Raw genomic sequence first — 20,080 nt, 5'->3', positions numbered from 1 at the left:
TAATTTTTTTTTGTTGTTATGTGAATTTGAAATTATAAGTTTTAAAACAGTGCAATGTTTTTTTTATTAATGTTGATTTTGTTTTTATCCTGTAAATTAATCTTTCATTTATTTTTAATTAATAAATAATATTTTTTTTTTTTTTTTTTAAGTTATAGACAAAGAGAACGAGACTATTTCTTAGATGAAAGGGTAAATAACTTGACATTGAAGTGACAAATAAAAAAAATTAAAGTTGTGGTATGTTACCACACCCATAGATTTAGAGTAAAAACACGATCGAAATGAAGTCGCCACATCCCCATTTGCTTTCAACCGGTCAAACCTAGGAGTGAACATATGTCGACTTTAGGCAAAACTGAACCCAACCCATTAATTTTTCGGTTTTTAGAATCCATTTGATTCGGCTTCTTAATTGGTTCAGTTTCTAGGTTGGTTTATCTGTTTGAACCCATAGGTTTACGGGTTTTAGATTTAAAGCTGTGGGTTTTAGTTTTAAACCTATTTCCGGCAAATATCAACAAAATAACTCAGATTCTCTTCCATTGTTCTTGCCAATTAAAACAATTAAAAACACCAAAATCAACTAAATAGTCAAGGAAATACTAAAACCGTCAAGTTTAGAAGTTTACAACCAAAAAATAAAAAAATAAAAACACCATCAAAGTAAAACACAATAAAACACAACCAATCAATTACAACCAAAACATAAAAACACAAATCCTCAATTACCGGGGTTAGGTTCCATATTTTAGTTTTTTATTTTTTAAAGTATGTATTAAATATTAAATAATAAGAAATATATGTTATGGGTTGATTCGGTTTAGTGGATCATTTTTGAACTCAAAATCGAAACCAATGGGTTGGTTTATGGGCTTTGGGTTGATTTTTTTGGCTTTTGAAATCTGCACCCAAAACCAATGGTTTTGATTAGGTTTCGTCGGTTTTGCTCACTCCTGAACCGAAACCAATAGGATATAAAAGTACAAGCCAAACGAAATTTTATTTACTTTATCGAGAAAGAGCTTAATGACCAAATAAGTTCATTGGTCAACTCTCTCCTATTATTGTACCTTAATCAATGGTTCATTTCAATTATCGACTATCAATCAAGAGTCAAGACAAGCATAAGATGGTAAAGCTGTTGGCTTTTCTTCCTTTATCATCCATCTCGAGAACATATAAGTAAAAACTGTCTAATAGGTTCTTTCCAATTCAAGAACATGAATATAACTATAATTGTCAATTCGTTTTCATTTCCCCTTCCATCCTCTCTTTTAGAATACAACATCAACGAATGAGGACATTCCATCCCAATGGTCAATGGAATGAACCATTCCATTCCTTATCCGATTCCGTCATACAAAACACAGGTATAACGATATACATGTTAAGAAGAACAACATCACAACTCAAGGGCTCCGCATATCATAATTCAAAACAAGCCAATCATCATTCAAAACTTTGCAACTTTCAAGAAACTAGTATATGGAGTTAGTTAAGCATTCATTAACACCAAGCAGGTTAAGTAAAATTCAATCAAATGCAGCTAGCTACATTTTATAAAAAAAAATGTAAAAAGAAGCCAACAACATGCTTACAAAAATATTCATCTCTAATTAGTAATTAACAACAACAAACCTTGAACTGAGTTCCATCAACACTTAAGCAGGTTTCCAACAAGAAATAGCATAAACAATTCTTCCTTTCCACCCCTGCAAAAGCCAGTTGTTGTCTTCATCTATCAAGAAATCTTTATGATATAAACCGACTTTCTCCCTCCCCCGGTTTATAATAAACCGGGAAAAAGGAACCGGAATTAAACCGACCCTCAAATTACGAACATGCCACTGCTTATAAGTCTCAGGTCTCTCACTCCTTTCCCAGCCTTCACATGCAATCACATTCAAAGCTTCTCTCCCAAAAATCTCTCTTTCAAGCAACGCCCTTTCAGGGTTCTCACGTGGCACATTCGTCTCAAGCATATCAAATAAAGCTGAAAAATGAAAAAGAGCTTCACGAAAACGGGTCAAGAAAAACGGGGCGTTGTAGGACCCGTTTAGGATTCCATGGATGAAAATATCAGGGTTTATCTTCTTTATCAGATTCAAAACAACATTTCTTGCACTATCCACAACCACTGTTTCATCAAGCAAGTTTTTAGCTCGATACATACAGTTCACTACCAAAAACTCACCTTCATCAAGCATCAAATCTTCAACTCTAACATTTTCCCATCTCTTAGCAATGGGAAAATACTCGAATTCCACATTGAATGACTTGGCATACGCTTTCAACCGCTGACCTGTCTCTTCAATTCGCTGAGCTGGACGAAACCCAGGTTGTGGAAACTCGATACCAGTTATCTTAACCCTAGGTGGCCCACCTTCTCTTTCTGAAATACGTTGAATAAAAGTAGGCCATTGAAACCCATAAAGAATACCAAAATCAATGATGTGTACTCTTGAGGCGTTTGCTGATTTATCCATGATTGTTCTGTTGGAAGCAAAATTTGAAATCTTTCTGAAAGGGGAAGATGCCATGTACAAATGGTAAGCTTTTATATAATCAGCAGCACATGTTTTCTTGCTGACTAATGCTTTATGGATTTGACTTCCATTTCCAGCCAAACGTGCTTCAAGACCATCTGCAAAACAGTGAGCTAACCTTTGAGTTCCATCACCAAAAGGAGACGCGTGTTGTCTGATTTGTTTCAGAAGATCATTTGCTTTTCTTCTATCATCAGATGCAACAGCTTGTGCACAAGTAATCAAAAGGGTTCTCAAATCTATCACTTCTTTTTTCCTGTTTTGTTTCCTCCCACGACTTTTGCTTTTGCCTTTCTTTCCTTTCCCTTGATTTAAACTTGTATCTTCACAATCTTTTAATGTGTCTTTACATTTTTCTACACGTAAAGTGTCACGAAATGAGTCTAAAGCAACCTTACCTTCTCCCATACTTGACAGAAAAATCAAGTCAAGCTCTTTGGATCTTAAAGTGGAATCAGGAAAAATGGCTGCCTGTTTGATATTCCTTTCTTGTTGTCCTAAATCTGTTGCATCTTCCCCAAAAGGATTCTTTCTTACTCTGGACACTGTTGATGATAGTGACACGTCTCCATTAGAAGAAACAATCAATTTGTTGGTAAAAGGAAGGAACTTGTTTGCTTCTTCAACGCCCTTTTTAAACTGCCATGCCATTTGACTCTCGTGACAATGATCAGAAGTGCTTGCAGGAGAATCCAAATCCAAACCCAAACCCCTGTCAACGTTATAATTTACACTGCTTGTAGATCCAAACGATGTTGTGTATGATACATTTTGAGGTCCAAGATTGTGTAGATTTGTAGCATCATGTAAGTAACCACTGTAATTGTTTTGAGTTGAGAAGGGGAAACCAACTAGGCTTTCTCTATGGTGGTCAACAGAAGTCAAACCACCTTCAGAGGAGGATGAAGTCCATGGGGGTGGTGATGGAGGATACTTCTTGCCGAGAACTTCATAGAAGGGTTTCTCTGCAGCTTGAAGATCTAAAGACTCTTGAAGCATGCAAGATCTATCTTCCATGTCTTCTTCCATGAGTACCTGAGTAATATATCCCAAAATTGCATCTGATAAATCGCAATCTTCATGAAGCTCATCTTCAGGACTTGGAGTCATACTAGGCACAGGAAGATTGTTTAAAGGGGGAACATGTAATCCTCTGAAGTTTTGACTGTAAATGGAATCTCGATACCTACTACCTTCATTGACTGGAACATAACTTGAGAAGCTATTCTCAAACATAGGACCATTATTTAATTTCTTATTGTCCCGAAAAACAGGTATACTTCGTCCATTTCCATTCCCGTTTTCATCTGAGGAAGTATAAATTCTACCAAATCTCGGATCCATTTATGTCAACTTGATGAAAACCTTTAATTGGGTTCAACTTGGATTTTCGACAATACATTCAAGTTGCTAATCATATTTCAAAGCCCTAAGTAGACACCGTTAACACAGACACACGAAGTTTCGCAATCTACTATAGAACAAGATACTCGAAAAAACACAATAAATACACTAGGGTTTTAACACATAAGCATAGAAATCAAACTCAAAGAATAACAAAAAAACCAGTCGGGAATCCGATGTACCTTTGTACACAGCATACTGATCTTGGCCACTACCCCTATACTAGAAAAAACATGAAGCTTTTGAAATGAAAGATCGCTGGATATAACAGAAACTATAGTGCGAAAAGTAAATGGGAAAACTCGGTAGAATAATCCGAAAATGGCGCACTTATTATAACCTCCGATAAACGAAGGTTGTTGAAACATCAATGACGTTCTTTTGACGAAAATAAATGGAGCATCACCGAGTGCAAAGAAGACTGACGTGGGGACACATAAATTCAGGGGAAACAGGAAGCTGCCCCATTATTTCCTAGGAAGATATGATAATTATTATCTTTTTAGTCCCCAAGTCCAAAATGTTTTTAGTTTCTACCTTCAATCACTTCAAAATATATATATATATATATATATATATATATATATATATATATATATATATATATATATATATATATATATGAGAATAGTGAATATACCCTTAAGGGTATATATGATTAGGTACCCCAATACTTAAAATTGTGTCGTTTTGTTATTTGTTATTGACTTCGTTTGAAAGAAAAATTGTTACGTGAGCACTTCTTCATTCTTAAAAACATTGATACATCAAGTTTCCATGATCATAGCTTTAAATAAAAAAATGTCGATTGGATTTCACAGAACTCAAAGGAAAAAAGCCGCATACTGATGATCACATCGATTGATTTCCTTAAGTCAATGATTGCATGATGCAAACATCAATGCTTAAATCAATTTCTTTTCCCATTCTTTTCTGGTTTTATGAATTTATTCCAAGTTATTTATTTATTTATTCTGAACGATTGAACCCTCAGAATCGAGACGTATTCATTCGAAAGTTATTTGATTTCTTATTGGTGGAAGTTTTGATTTTTGAGGAATTGAGACATATTCACTTGGTGTCGACAATTGATTTATGATTCTGATTGAATATGTGTAAGTTCTACTCTTTTTCTAGCCTTCTTAAAGAATCGAGACTTATTCTCTATAGGCAACTCTTTTTCATTTGCAACTTTATTAAAAAAAAAAAAAGTCCACCATATGTTTGACAAAATGTCATCTCATATCATAACACTACTTTTTTCAATTTAGTGAGATAATTAGCTGTTAGTTGAAGATTTATGTAGATTCTAAGTATGGAGAAAGATATTAACAATGTTTTTGTGCATGATTCCGACATTTATGATGTAATTCTATCAGATTACTTCATTCTATTGTGTTTTTTTTGCTATGAGATACAACCGATTACATTAATTTTGTATAGTTAATGATGGAGCATTGAGTCTTGAGCGATGTATAAGTTTTTATGTATAATTTACAAGTTGTTATAATAGAATTTCAGTTGTCATTTTTGTATGACGCTTTATTTGGTGGGTGTTATCATCTTTTTTAAATCCTCATTTCCAATGACTTTGTATGAAAAAGTTAAAAATTTAACTGGGAAAAAGTCGGAGAAAACCATGTGTTCCGTTTTTTTATTGTCTCTAATCTTGTACTACTTCCTAAGTTCCATCATGTGTTTCCTCTTTAATCTCCCCTCTAGTTTGCAGGTTGTTCTATATATGGACCTCCTTTCTTTTAATGAAAATCGAAGCTTGGCCTTCAAAAGCATACCAGTAAAACAAAACAGGGAGGAATACATGACAGAACCAGAAAGATGGTCAACATATGCAGTTTATCAAGCACCTTGGTTGAATTCGATTTTTTAAGACAGGGGGAAAATCATCCAACAAGGGACAAACCATAAATGCAACAAACTTTTGTTTTTAACCCATAACAACAACCAACATTCAATTTTAAACACACAAATCAAAAATAATCAACAATTTTCATTCGAAATCATTAAAAATGTTAAGGAACATAAAAACTTTCCAAATTATTCATACATCGTTGACCAAAAAAGAAAGTAAAAAATGTCAAGAATCACATGAAAATTTTCATTTGCTCACAAAAAATCACATCTGGTCATTTTTTCTCTTGCAATGCTTCATCTACCTGATTCATGAAAAGTAAAAAATTGTTAATATAATTATCATATTTCTAAAATCAACATTTAATTATTTTTACAAGTAACTTTCTTTTTGAACAACTAAGTTACAACACTTTATCATGAAGAGAAGGAAAATATTCCAACAACAAGGCCTTGGAAGTTTTACTTTGCACAAAGTTTGTTCATTCTCCTAAAAAAAACGTTATTAGATCACTAACAGGAAAATAATGACATACAAATTTGACAAAATGAAGAGCAATAGTCGCACCTGAATCACAAATTGAAGTTGTATCCTTGGTGAATATGAACATCGAACTCTCTACAGGTTTGTTTTTGTTAAGATCCTTTGATCCAAATCTTTCGGCTCTTAACATCTCAATCATTATGCAAAAATGGTTTCCAGATCATGGAACCTACAACAAGGGTATTTCATTCATTAGTAAGGTTGTGTAGAGGAGTAGAGGACTAGGATGGTATTTCGGTAAACTGCAACTAGATTTCTTTTTTTCTTGTTTTGGAAGTGCCCACAACCTCGTTGTCAGATTTAAGCAGCAATAGTAACCTTTCGGCTCTTAAAGAATCTGGAAGAGCCATGACATATGCACTCACAAGGGTATTTCAGTCATTGGTTTTTGATAATACCCATTCCAGCCTATGCTTTTCAAGAAATATTCACAGAAAATTTCACTGAGACATTTAATCGAGCACCTGGTGGGTGAGTTGCATATACTACAGTTTATAGTGAAAATGTGTTACATGTAGTGATGTTGATTCCACATTGCCCATTAGACCTAACTCACTCTATACACAGTGTACAAGGGAAAAAAGAATCGAAAATGAGATTGTTTTATTTCAGATACTCATGAGCTACAAACTATATCAAAAAATTGTCCAACACAAGAGTGCAATTCACGAACCTGGTTGGACAAGCAAGTTGTAAAGCGACAGATTAATCAAATGCATGGCAAACCAATTGGAACGATGGCCGACTGTGACTCCTTAAACCGGAAAATAAATCGAAAACATGTGTGTGGTATTAATCAGGAATCGATGTGTTCTGGAAATGATATCAATCGATCAACGAAATAGTTTTTTCTTTCAGAAAATTATACCAATAATCAATCAATGTGTTCAGTGAATTGAACCTCTTTATTTTTGTTGTGAATTCCGAATTCTTTAAATTGTTGATTATAGAAGCAGAAAATCCAGGAGGAATCGAGTTCCATTTTATTAAAACTACGGAGTTTAATAGATGTGGGTACCTATGATCATGGGAACATGATGTATCAATGTTTTTAAGAATGAAGAAGTGTTCGCGTATCAATTTTTCTTTCAAACTAAGTCGATAACAAAACGACACAGTTTTAAGTATTGGGTACCTAATCATATATACCCTTAAGGGTATATTCACTATTCCCTATATATATATATATATATATATATATATATATATATATATATATATATATACATATATATATATAAAGGTTATTTTGTTTCTTACATCTATTGTGTGTTACAATTCTGGATTAATAGATGAATAAAATCAATGAACATTATTTGAGAGTCTACGATATTACAATAGGGTAACATGTACCATATAATCATATAAATTTCAGCAGAAGAGTGTTTTGATCAATTAACTTATATTAAAAAAAATCCAGATTTTAATGGATAGTTAATATCCTTTTTTTAAATCTTAATTTTTTAAATTAATTCAAATTTAATTCTATTATAATTTCTAATATTATCCGATTTTATTCTGTCAGAATAACAGAGAGTCAAATATAAACTAGTAAATATATTTTCGATTTTATTCTTGCAGAATATGGTTCATTCAATATATATTTTTTTATAATTAACATGCTTAAAAATTATACAACATATTATCAAGAATAATATTTTTTAAAGAATACGGATTTTATTTTTTAAGAATCACTAATTACATTAATTCGTAAAGAATAAGACTACATAATTATTACATTCATTCTGAAAAAAATGATTACTAATGGTTTAGAATTACATTTATTCTTAAAGATTAAAACTAAGAATGGTTAAAAATTAAAAATAAAAACATCAAAATCTAACAAAAACACATTATACACTCTGCTAGAATACTCTCATTCTCCATGTTTTCTTCTTTTTCTACATCAATGACAGCATCTTCAAAATCTATATCCACAAAGAAAACATAATCAACTTTAAAATATTAAAACTTTTAGTATATTCTAAAGAATAAAACTATAAATTCTAATAGAATGTGTTAGACATTAAAGACTTTTAATTTATTCTAACAGAATGTAATACTTGGGTCATTTGATCAAGTATTCCCCGAGTCACTTGATCCAAATAATTGACTTAATCTAATTGCAATTATTCTAGAGCCTACATTGTAACTAACACAGAGGACAATACATTGGCAAAAGTTCATATTATTACAAGTAAGAATGTGGGAAATATGATAGTTCAAAGATCACAAAAAATTTCTAAACAAAGTAAAAGTGCTAAAAATACAGTTGTAACATCAAATGTTCGAAGGACTATAACTCAGCCAATATTAATCCAATTAAAATGACTTCAGAACCTAACTTGTAGCTAACACAAAGGAGAACATGTAGAAAAAATTTCAAATCATTCCAAGTTAGTATGAGAGGGATATGATAGTTCAAAGATTACAAAAAAATTTGCTGAAATATTCAATTCAAACATTTTAGCAAACAATTGGCGGGCAAAATCATTTGCTTAGGTCTTTATACTTCATTTGATGAAACATACAACATATGTAATTAATAAAGACATGAATGTGACTATATTTACAATAAAAGAGTATATACCTTCAAATACTAACGAGTAATTTCATATTCCATGCCATAAAATCGAGATTCCATTCTGACAGAATTAGAACTTGATCTTTCATTCCGGCATAATTGATGTCAAATACACCCATAATAAAAAATTTGTGGTAATTATCCAATCATGACCACTGCTCTATACATAAAAATTATACTTTTAATTTTTCGAATTTCTTGTTAGAGCAAAAGCCTTTAAATTTCTTATTAGAGAAAAAACTAAAAACATAAACAAAAAAGAAAGTTCCAACCAAACTATAGGGTTAGAAATTATCCTCATAATTTGGTTTCTTTTTTCCTTCATCCCTAAAGTTGTGTTTAGGGTTAGAAATCATCCCCATAATGCTTTGCTGAAAGGTTTTCAATCAATTCTTACACTATCATTTACCATGTTTTCTTTCTTTTCCATATTAAAATGCAAAAACCTATTCATTCTATGAGCATATAAATACTATATAAAACATGTGCTACTAGTAATTCTGACAAAATGCATACCACATGGTTAGATTCTTTATATTCTCTTTTAGGCATTTCAACAAACATTTGTTAGGCATTATCATCAAACAAGTCAAAATTCATGTAAAAAAACAAGTGTAAAAATTGATTGAAAACCTCAGTTGAAACACATGTAAAAAACTATTAGATTTACATAAAGAAAACTAGAAATAAAACACTCATTGCTAGGAATTCTGACAAAATGCATACCACATGGTTATATTCTTTATATTCTCTTTCAGGCATTTCAACAAACACATGTTAGGCATTATCATCAAACAAGCCAAAATTCATGTAAAAAAAACAAGTGTAAGAACTGATTGACAACCTCGATTGAAACACATGTAAAAAACAATTAGATTTACAGAAAAAACTAGAAGTTATAATAATGAGAGAACAAGGCTCACATTTTCCATAAATATCAATATTGCATCCCCAACTTCTGAAATGGTAGCCAAAGGATCGATTTGGGCATTTCATTGGATAAACTAATGCTTCTTCGTAGCCATACCAAAAACAGAAATGTAACATCCCAAGTTCGGAAGCATGCAGTTGAAGGGTGCTAATTGTAAATTAAGGAAGCTACTTGACAAGTAGGTATGCTACTCGTCGAGTCGGAGCGAGATTTGATCGCGGGTTAAGTGGCCAACTCGCCGAGTCGGAAGCTATACTCGACGAGTTGGTGCTGGAATGAGAAAACCCTAATCCTCGGGGTTGTGCCCTATATAAAGCACATTATAACCCACCCTTAGCCTCTTTGCTACCTTTTTGAGATCCATAAACCCTAAAGTCGAGTGAGCCTCCATTAATAGAGAGAATAGAGCTTTGGAGGAGAAAATCTTGGAAAGGGGCTTGAAGATCAAGAGGCTTGCTACGAAGGAGTGGTGTAGATCCGGGATCTACTTCAGTTGGAGCTTATATTGGAGGTAATAATCTGTTGCTTGGGCTCTTTTGCATCTAGATCTATTATCATTTGAGATTTGGGGCATTTTTGGTATTATTGAGAGCTATTTCGGGTTAGAGGCTTAGATATGAGGTTGTTACCTCAGATCTAGGCTTGTGATGGTCCAAAATGTCATAAAACTTTTGTCTAAGAGTTGTTGGTGAATCCCCCTAGTCCTTAACCCTATCCCTAGTGTATTTTGGGCCTATATCTCCTTGGTTTCACGTAAAGTTTGCCACTTTAAACGAGGGTTAGTCTGTAGAAGAGTGGATTTATGGATTGGAACCCCTGCATGGATCGAAAAGCCTCTGTATTGGATTGAGAACTGGAGAGACTCGGCGAGTCACATGGGTGTACTCGACGAGTTGTATGATCATGAGCATGGACTCGACGAGTTAGAAGAACAACTCGACGAGTCTGTTGAAGATTGCCTTGGACTCGGCGAGTATGGTCGCAGAACCCAACCTCTTTTGGTTAAAGCCTCAGATTAGTGAGTCAGTTGGTGACTCAGTGAGTTGGGCAGGATGGAACTCAGAGATCGTTGGACTCGACGAGTCCTGGGGCGACTCGACGAGTTAAGTCGTGCTATGAGAGTTTTCTGAGTATGAGAACTCGGTGAGTCGACAGGTTGACTCGGCGAGTAAAGTCAATCGGGAAGGTTGACTTTGGCCAGGACTTTGACTTTGACCCGTTTGACCTTTAGGGTGTTATGGTATTTTAAGTATTTATGTCTTGGTCCATTGATGGCGTCAGGTGTTGGAGTTTGGAGCAGTGCTTCGGGTCAGTGTTTTCGTGGTTCGTTTAGACAGTTGCAAGGTGAGTTATCCTCACTATATCGATAGGGTCTACGGCACCAAGGCCGACCCTTTATCGGATGGAAATCCGGGTATTGTTTGTTATGTTATTGTTTTGCTAGATCTGCATCCTGGTATTTAGGATGGTGTTATGTTAGTGAGCTGGTTAAGGTCGGTACCCCGGTATATAGGGTAATGTTATGCTAGTGACTGGTTAGGTCGGAATCCTGGTTAGGATGTTGATATGCTATGTGATCTGTTAGACTGTTTGTCTGGTTAAGAATTTTTTATGTGATTAATTGTTTTATGTGCACATGGTTGTTTGACGGGGGTTGGGTTGAGGCGGGTCCTGCTTTGTGTTGTAGGCCAACATACCCAGGGCAGACCGGATATCCCGAAGGCCCAACAAGCGGTCCGGATAGGCTGAAGGCCCCAAGAGGGCGGACTAGACGTGTCGAGGCTCGGAGAGTGGACCAAGCCGACTGAAGGCTTGGTGTGGGCGGGCCAGTCATACTGTAGACTCAGAGAGTGGACCAGGTGGATTGAAGGCTCAGTGCAGGCGGACCAATCACATTGTAGACTCGATGTACATGGCTAGACTCAGAGGGTGGACCAGGTGGACTGAAGGCCCGATGCGGGTGGACTAGTCATACAGTAGACCCAATGTGCATGGTTGTTCTATTTGTGATATGTTATGAGTATGTTTATGTGTGGCTGGTATTTTGGGGGTAACTCACTAAGCTTTCGGGCTTACAGTTCAGTGTATTGTTTCAGGTACTTCAGGAGATCATGGCAAGGCGAAGACGTGATCGTACCGCTCCTCATACTTCATGATTTTTACGATTTGGTTCTGGGGATACTCTGATGTTTAAAATCTTTTGAAAACAAGTTTTAATAACTTAATGACTTTTGAATGAATTAAAATGTTTTAATTTGGCTCAAATTTTATGGGTGTTACAAGAAACGAGAATGAAGGAGGGATGGAGAAAAACTTCTCACATTGATTTCAGGTTGAAGCAAATCATTCGAATCAAAGACATAAACATCATATGGGGTATTTTGGGTTTCAAAAATGCCAAACTCCGACCACGAATCTCTATAATTTCATACCTTCAATGGAGAGGAATAGGGTTTTGAGAAGGGATACGTGATTATATTTTAGTCCACAATTGATAAAGGGATGCAGGTTTTGTAGTGTTTGTTCCCTTATTTTATGATATATTAATTGAATTATTCATTTACCATAATTAAATTTACTAAGATTACCATTATACCCTTATTTATTTATTTAATTATTTAATTATTTCCTGAATTCTCATTGGTGCATACATGCACACAATAATTGTCAGGAACATTTGAACATATTTTTTTTTCTCTCTCTCTCTCTCTCTCTCTCTATATATATATATATATATATATATATATATATATATATATATATATATATATATATCCATATTTTTTCATTTTCCAGCGATTATAGAGAATGGAGAGAAAAAATCAAAAACGGATCAACACCATAATTGAAAAGACGGAAACTAGGAAAGTTGTGGTAGATATTAGATTATGGTGTTTAAAATCGGATATCCAAAAAGATAGTAGATTTATGATATCTCTGAATTTTCGAATACAGATCCAAGATATCAAATTTGGTTATTCAAAAATTCTCATTTTAAAAACAATTAAAAAGAATTAGAAAAACATGTAAGTAATCTATAAGAAAATTAGAATTCACATTAAGAAACAACAATATAACTTACAATTAAGCATATTCCCCATTTTTTTACTAACTTCGTCAAATTTTTTACAAAATTCTGTTTTTTTTTTTTTTCTCGGTCTCTTCTTGAATGTACTAGACTTCATGTCCATAGAAAATAAAATACGGCCATACTAAAACCATATTATAAAACTTAGAGTAACTTATAGTTTTGGTCCCTATGGTTTAGGTAGATTCATACTTTTGGTCCAACCTTTGGAAAATAGACAAGGCACATACCTGTGGTTTCCCAATCTTACAGTTTTGGTCCTTGGTCCATATAAATAGACTATGTTGTCCTTTCTAATTTCATTTTCTATTTTCTTTTTTTCTTTTTAAAAATATAAATATATTTTGGGCCTACCACCCCTAACCCTCCACCCCAACCTCACTGTCTCTCTCCCATTGTTCTTCATTTTTCGGTCTTCTTTCACCCTGTTCAAGAGTGCCGCTCTACCCCATATTTTTTCTTCCCATTTCTTTTTTCATTCTTCTTCTTAATCCATATAGAATCATAGTGTTGGTAGATGTTTGAGATTGACGTTGGTGGAGCAGATGATGGGTTTGCTACTATAGGAAGCAGTGGAGTCACCAAGATGGGGGAAACGACGATGAAGAATAGGATGGCGACGATGGAGAAGATGATTGATACAGTGTCGAGGATATGATAATTTTGAATTTCAGACAATGCAATTTTGAGTCTATGAGCCATTTGTCATAATTGGTATGTTACTAGGGTTAGAAATAGAAATTGACTATAGAGATAAGATATACACATGTCCCTGGAGGGAGAGAGGTTGAGACACTGAAGGGGGGGACGAAGGATCTATGAAATATGAAGGTGATGAATCAAAGGCAAAGGGATGGTGATGGGTGGTTTCAAAAGGAGATATGGAAAGGAGTTGATGGGAGGGGAGGTACTTACTGGAAATAAGTCAAGTGTGCATTGTCTTCTTGTGTTCTTGGAGAAAATCACCAGCCATGATCACCACTATAGAATCTCCTTGTGCCGAGGTGGAGGAGATGAATTAAAATAGATGTGTTCTTATTTTTTTGTGGTAGTGTTGTTTGATGATGTTGGGAGATGAAGTAGCAGCAATGAATAAAACTCTGAGGATGTTTATGGTGGTGAATGAGAGAGATGAACATGATGGGTTGTGGTGGGGTGGGGGTAGGGGTGGGTGGTTTGGTATAGCGGACATTTTTTATTTTTTATATTATCAAAATTTATAAGTAAGTAAAAGAAAATAGAAAAAGAAATTAAAAAATGCAATATATTCTATTTATATGGATTAAGGACCAAAACTACAACATTGGAAAACCACAGGGATAAGTCTTAACCATTTTCCAAAGGTTGGACCACAAATGTGAATCTATCTAAACCATAGGGACCAAAATTGTAATTTACTCTAAAAGTGATATATAGTTTGGCTTTAATTCTTTTCCACGTTAGAAACATTATTATTTTTTTTTTTTTGGTGAAAACACAAAGAGATACGAAAGACTTTTAAGTTTTAACTATTATAAATTAGGTCGGAGAAAATAGGGTTACTCTTACCAAATTTTTCACTGTCACGTAAGTGACACGTCAGTTTTTATCACAAAAATGTGGGAGTGGTGTAGCACCCGGTTCCTGGTACGTAAATGTTATTTGAGTATTTCCTTTCTTTTAGCCTTGGACTCGGCGAGTCATAGGTCCGACTCGCCGAGTGGATGCGGGACCCGACACACGTTTAAGTTGGCGACTCGGCGAGTCCATATCCTGGACTCGGCGAGTCACAGCTGTTGGATGAAACCTTAAGTTTCAGGGGTTTGCACCCTATTTAAGTGACTTATCCGCCCCAGACCAGCCCCCATTCTCTCCCCAGAGCTCCCAACCCTCGTTTATGCTTGTTCTTTGAAGAATTGAAGCTTTGTTGTGTGCTTTTGAAGGTTTTGAAGGAGGAAGGAAGTAGATCCAGAAGAAAGGAAGCCATCCAGGCATTATTGTGTTCTTCCAGCAGTTCCTTTGAGGTATAACCCGTTTTCCCCATGATTCTTTGCTTAGTACTTCATTTAGGTCTTTTTTGGACAAATCCACAAGCTTGTATGTGCATTATATGTCGTAATAAGATGTTTGGCCTCTGGATCTAGGCAAGATTGAGCTCTAGGAGCTCAGATCTGTTAGCTTTATGGCCCCATGTGCTTGTTCACCTTAGATCTACCCTTTTGAGACATTTTGAGCCCTAAAATCCATATTGGTGAATATCCACACGTAAAGTTGAAAACTTTACGTGTGATTCGTGTCCTAGAAGTCCAGATCTGTGAATGGCATGGACTGGAATCGAGCAAATCTGTGTATTTAATGGGTGCATGGCAACGACTCGGCGAGTCGTTCATATGACTCGGCGAGTCTGTTCGCGAGTCTCCGAGTTTGTCCCCTTTTCGTAGTGTCGAGTGAACAGTGAGTCACGGGGTGTGACTCAGTGAGTCGGAAGCTGAACTCATCTATGTAGGTACTCGGCGAGTCAATGCCCTGACTTGGCGAGTTCAAGGCAATCTCATTAGATCAAGAACACACTCGGCGAGTTGTTCATACAACTCGGCGAGTCTTAGCATAAGTGTCCGTCGGATGAAGATGAACTCGACGAGTTGTTCATACAACTCGGCGAGTAGGATGAAGGACTTGAATATTGGTTTAGAAGGTGAACTCGTCGAGTCGTCGCCTAACTCGACGAGTAGGATCGGGATTCAGGGCAGTCGTTTGGGTAGGGACTCGGCGAGTTGGAAAGCCAACTCGGCGAGTCGGGTCAACTGAAAGTTGACTCTGACTTTGACTTAGGGCATGGTCAGGGGTAAAATGGTCATTTTACCCAAAGGTTAGTGAGCAGTGTTTGATTGAGTATGTTGTGGGAACTGCAGCCGGAGGATTTCCGGAGCAGCAGCAGGCAGTCAGTTCCCGATCAGATCAGCAGCTACTTCGAGGTGAGTTACCTTCCAGTAGCGGTGGGTCTATGACCACAATGCCGGCCCACCAGTAGGAGTTATTTGTAGATGTTTGTCTCTGTGATATTCATCTAGGTATTACCACTACCTGTGTTATGTTATGTGCTAGTATGATATGATGCTATGTGCTAGTGACAGTAGGGGGAGATAGTCCCCGAAGTATCCGGTCGGTAGGACCGAAGGGGAGGCCAGCACCCAGATATGCTAGGCAGTATCCGATTGGTAGGACTGAAGGGGAGGCCAGCACCCAGATATGCTAGGCAGTATCCGGTTGGTAGGACCGAAGGGGAGGCCAGCACCCAGATATGCTAGGCAGTATCCGGTCGAAAGGACCGAAGGGGAGGCCAGCACCCAGATATGTTAGGCAATGTCCGGTCGAGAGGGCCGAAGGGGTAGGTCGGGCACCCAGATATGTCTGACGATATATGTATGTTATGAGATTATTTAGTATGTGGTACGGTGGGGGAACTCACTAAGCTTTGTGCGTACAATTTTAGTTTTGGTTTCAGGTACCTCCTCAGCTAGGGGAAAGGAGCCGGCACGGTAGCAGCATGTCACACACACACTCTCTGGTTTCCGCATTTACGAGATTCTCTGGGATTTATACTCTGATATTTTGATTGGTTGTATGATTTGACTTTTAGACACGGTTTACGTTGTATCATGGTTTGATCAAACAATGTTTTAATTATTAATGTCTCCTAAAGTAATGTTTTAAAACGAAATTTTTGGATGTGAAAATTGGGTCGTTACAAGTGGTGCCATATTTTCTTTAAGAATTTAATTTAAATGAAAACATTATTTCTAATAAAGAAAAGGAAAAATGACACATACGTCCTATGAAGTTTCTAGGGTTTACCTTTTTAGTCCCTAAATTATTTTCGTGGCTTTCTAAAGGAAATGATTGTTGGACAACCTATTTTTTGGTCCCATTTACTTGTTCTAGCAAGTTTATAGACAAAACTTGCCACATCATCCATGACAAAGAAATGGATATCAACGACAAGAAAAACCCACAATAAAAACTCTAAACTTAATGCCACAAATTCACCTCCACAACCAAATCGCACCAGTTGAATCTTCGATTCCACAAATCCCAACCGTAATTACACTTCCAATCGCTCTAATCCCTCAAATCCCAGTACTCCCTCCTTTGCCTCCCTAAATCCCATGTCCACTTTCCCTTCTTCCATTTATTCGTCCACCAAATGGCAACACAACAATGAATAGACGAACATGTTTAATGAAGTGAGGGACGGTGATGGCGATTCGATTTCTCTTCCTTTTTTATGTGTACAAAAGATGAACAGGTTGATCTATGTTTTTTTCTATCTGTAGTGAGCATGGTCTAACTTCCTTGAGATTTGATTTTGCGATGAATAGGGTTTGATGGAGTAAGGGCTAGTCAAAAGTACCTTCATCAAAGAAGCTTCCTTGAGCCGATATTGAGTTCTCATTTCCAGAAATTTCCTTCAACCGTTAACTCCTACAGTGCATATATCATCCTTCTGTTTCATGTTCATCATAGACATAGCACACCGCCACTATTGCCTCTCGTTGGAAGCACCAACATTTGTTTCTTATCAAACCACTAGCTTTTTGGTTTTTTGATCATCAGAGACATAGGATTACTTGTTCAAGAGCACCATGGCAAAATCTTGGTTTTCAAAGCTATTTTGAGGTCATGTTCATTCCAGTGATGCCCATCAGGGCAAAACATCTCGAATCTCCTTCGACTGTGTTTGTTATACAAATATGGTGGTGTTTATCTTCACATCGACGTGATAGTCTTGAAAACTCTCCAAATTAAAGAACTCAAACTGAGCACAGTTGGTGATGTGGCAAGTTTGGTCAACAAATCGAAAAAATTCAAAGTCAATTTAGGGAAATTGGTCAATAAATGTCAATATGGCAAAGGGGTAACCGGGTGACCCCTTCACTTTAGCCAAAAAGACTTAATTGACCGGACAAAAAGGACTTGGTTCCCTCATAAAGTCATCAAAATAATTTAGGGACTAAAAGGATAAACCCTAGAAACTTCATAGGACGTATGTGTCATTTTCCCAATAATAAAAAAAATATAACATATCATTACTTCAAAAAAAAGACATTATCTTACTTTAAAAAACCATAACATAACTTAAAGAAATCCTAAACACTTAGGGAAAAAAACTACAAATCTTAAACTGAAATTTTTCAGAAGACGAATATGATGACATTTTCTAGTGATTTTGGGATAAATAGATATAGAAAGATATAAGAATTGGATTTATGTTTAGAAAAACTTGTCGTTTACCCGTGCAAAGCGGCGACGGCGAATAGTCTCTGAACGTTCTATTTTGAGGGTCGCATATAGTTTGATTTTGTGAATTGTTTCCTTTCCGGTGAACGGTGAATAGTTTATGAGCTACATACACAAGTGGTTGGTTTGTTTCATCTCGGTGATATATTTGATCAAAAACATAAACGCATCGTTGTTTTAGGTTAATGCATTTTGGTTTCAAAATATATGCATGTTGATGTATTTGATTAAAATGAAAGTAAATTATTGTTTTTGGTTAAAAATAAAAATGTGTCGTTTTATGCAAAGCAGCCACAATGAGTAGTTTTTTTAGACAATTAGGGGCTCCCATCTCTTATTAATTTTCCAAAAAGTAAATTTATAATCCTCTATTTTATTTTTTTTATTTTTTTATTCTAGTTATTGATTTTATCATATTTCCAATATAAAATAAAAAATATTAGAATTCTTGTATAAATCAAAGGAGGTTAAATTTACATGTCATACATTTTTAATACATTTTTAGTAATTGTATAAGCAAATAGTAAATTATCGTTTTGATGATCATAATTTCATTACAAATCAATGCGTTATTTAAAATAATGAAATTAGAAAAGGGAAAAATAATTACATGAAATACATAAACTTTTAAACATCACCATTGTTATATATGTCATAATATGCTAACCATCTCTTTCCTATAAAAGACAAACGTTTGTATAATTTACGGTTAGAGAAGAACTTGCTAAACACTAAAAGTTTATAACATAGTTATGAGAATATACTAATGATTATGCATCTACATTTTGCCTGAAAAATGAATAATTGTAAGACCTTTCGATATGCCTAGCACGAGCATGCTCGTGGTCCAGCTGGCCACGAACAACGGTCGTGCACATTTGTTTGTGGTTGGCCGTTTTCGTTTTGGTTTATGGTGGGAGAACGACGGTGCATGCTCAACAAAATCGTTTCTTTGTTTGACCGAATATATAGCCGTTGAACTGTTAACTTTTCCAAAAATAAATAAATAATAAAATTAAACATAAATTTTAACAACTTTTACCTATAAAAACCACACTATACACTCATATTTTTTACACAATTCTTTTCTTTCTCTATACACAAAAACACACAACATTTCATAACCAAAAAACCATGGACCCCAAACAAAATACCCCCCTAAACTTTAGAAATCGCAAACCCGATAACTCTTTTGCGTTAAAAACCACCCCACGCCAATTCCCGATCATGAAATCACATCAAGGTGGTTTTGGCAGTTTGTTTTATCATAATATCATAAGAAATGTTGAATGGTTTTACATCATTATATAAAAACGAAGATATGATATATAGAATTGATCTTAATAGTGTTATCGATAATTTTGCATTTAGAAAGGCAAAAAAGATATTTTTTTCTTTAAATTAGTTGTTTGTATATTTATGTTTTTTGATAATGTTATTAATGATTTTAATAAAATGGTGTGTTTTTTCAAATCTTTATTACATTTGTGACTTTCAGGAGTCTTTGTTTCTTAACATTGAGACTCAAAATATGTTTGAATCAATTCTGAAATAATTATGAAAAAATATAATTTTAAAATGATTCAGGAGACCAACCGTCTTTTGAAATTAAAAAAAAAAAAAGACCAAACTACCATATTACCGCCAAACCACAGTTATTATTCATGTTATTTACTCTATTATAAAACTGTAAAAAATTATTTACAACCATATTGTTATTAAGTTAGAAAAGTAAGAAACGGTAAAAATCTGAAATGAGATTATAATGAAATTGACATTCATAAGTTTATTTGGCTTGATTACATTATCTGCATACATATCCAACCAAACCCCT

General features: G+C 35.1%; 1 protein-coding gene across 1 annotated transcript; it reads right to left on the bottom strand.

Moving 5' to 3' along the window:
• Positions 1-1,489: 1,489 nt before the first annotated feature.
• Positions 1,490-4,406, bottom strand: LOC111917088 (scarecrow-like protein 9). Its single transcript, XM_023912753.3, has one exon. The coding sequence runs from the start codon at positions 3,891-3,893 to the stop codon at positions 1,665-1,667; it is 2,229 nt and encodes a 742-aa protein (XP_023768521.1). The 5' UTR covers positions 3,894-4,406; the 3' UTR covers positions 1,490-1,664.
• Between the last annotated feature and the right edge of the window lie 15,674 nt (positions 4,407-20,080).

The sequence above is a fragment of the Lactuca sativa genome, chromosome 8 (genome assembly GCF_002870075.4).
Source record: "Lactuca sativa cultivar Salinas chromosome 8, Lsat_Salinas_v11, whole genome shotgun sequence".
NCBI classification, from domain to species: domain Eukaryota; kingdom Viridiplantae; phylum Streptophyta; class Magnoliopsida; order Asterales; family Asteraceae; genus Lactuca; species Lactuca sativa.
This window is presented reverse-complemented; position numbering and strand designations above follow the sequence as displayed.

Excerpts from the sequence above, each read along its gene's own strand:
- LOC111917088 (XM_023912753.3), bottom strand. The coding sequence starts at position 3,893 with ATGGATCCGAGATTTGGTAGAATTTATACTTCCTCAGATGAAAACGGG.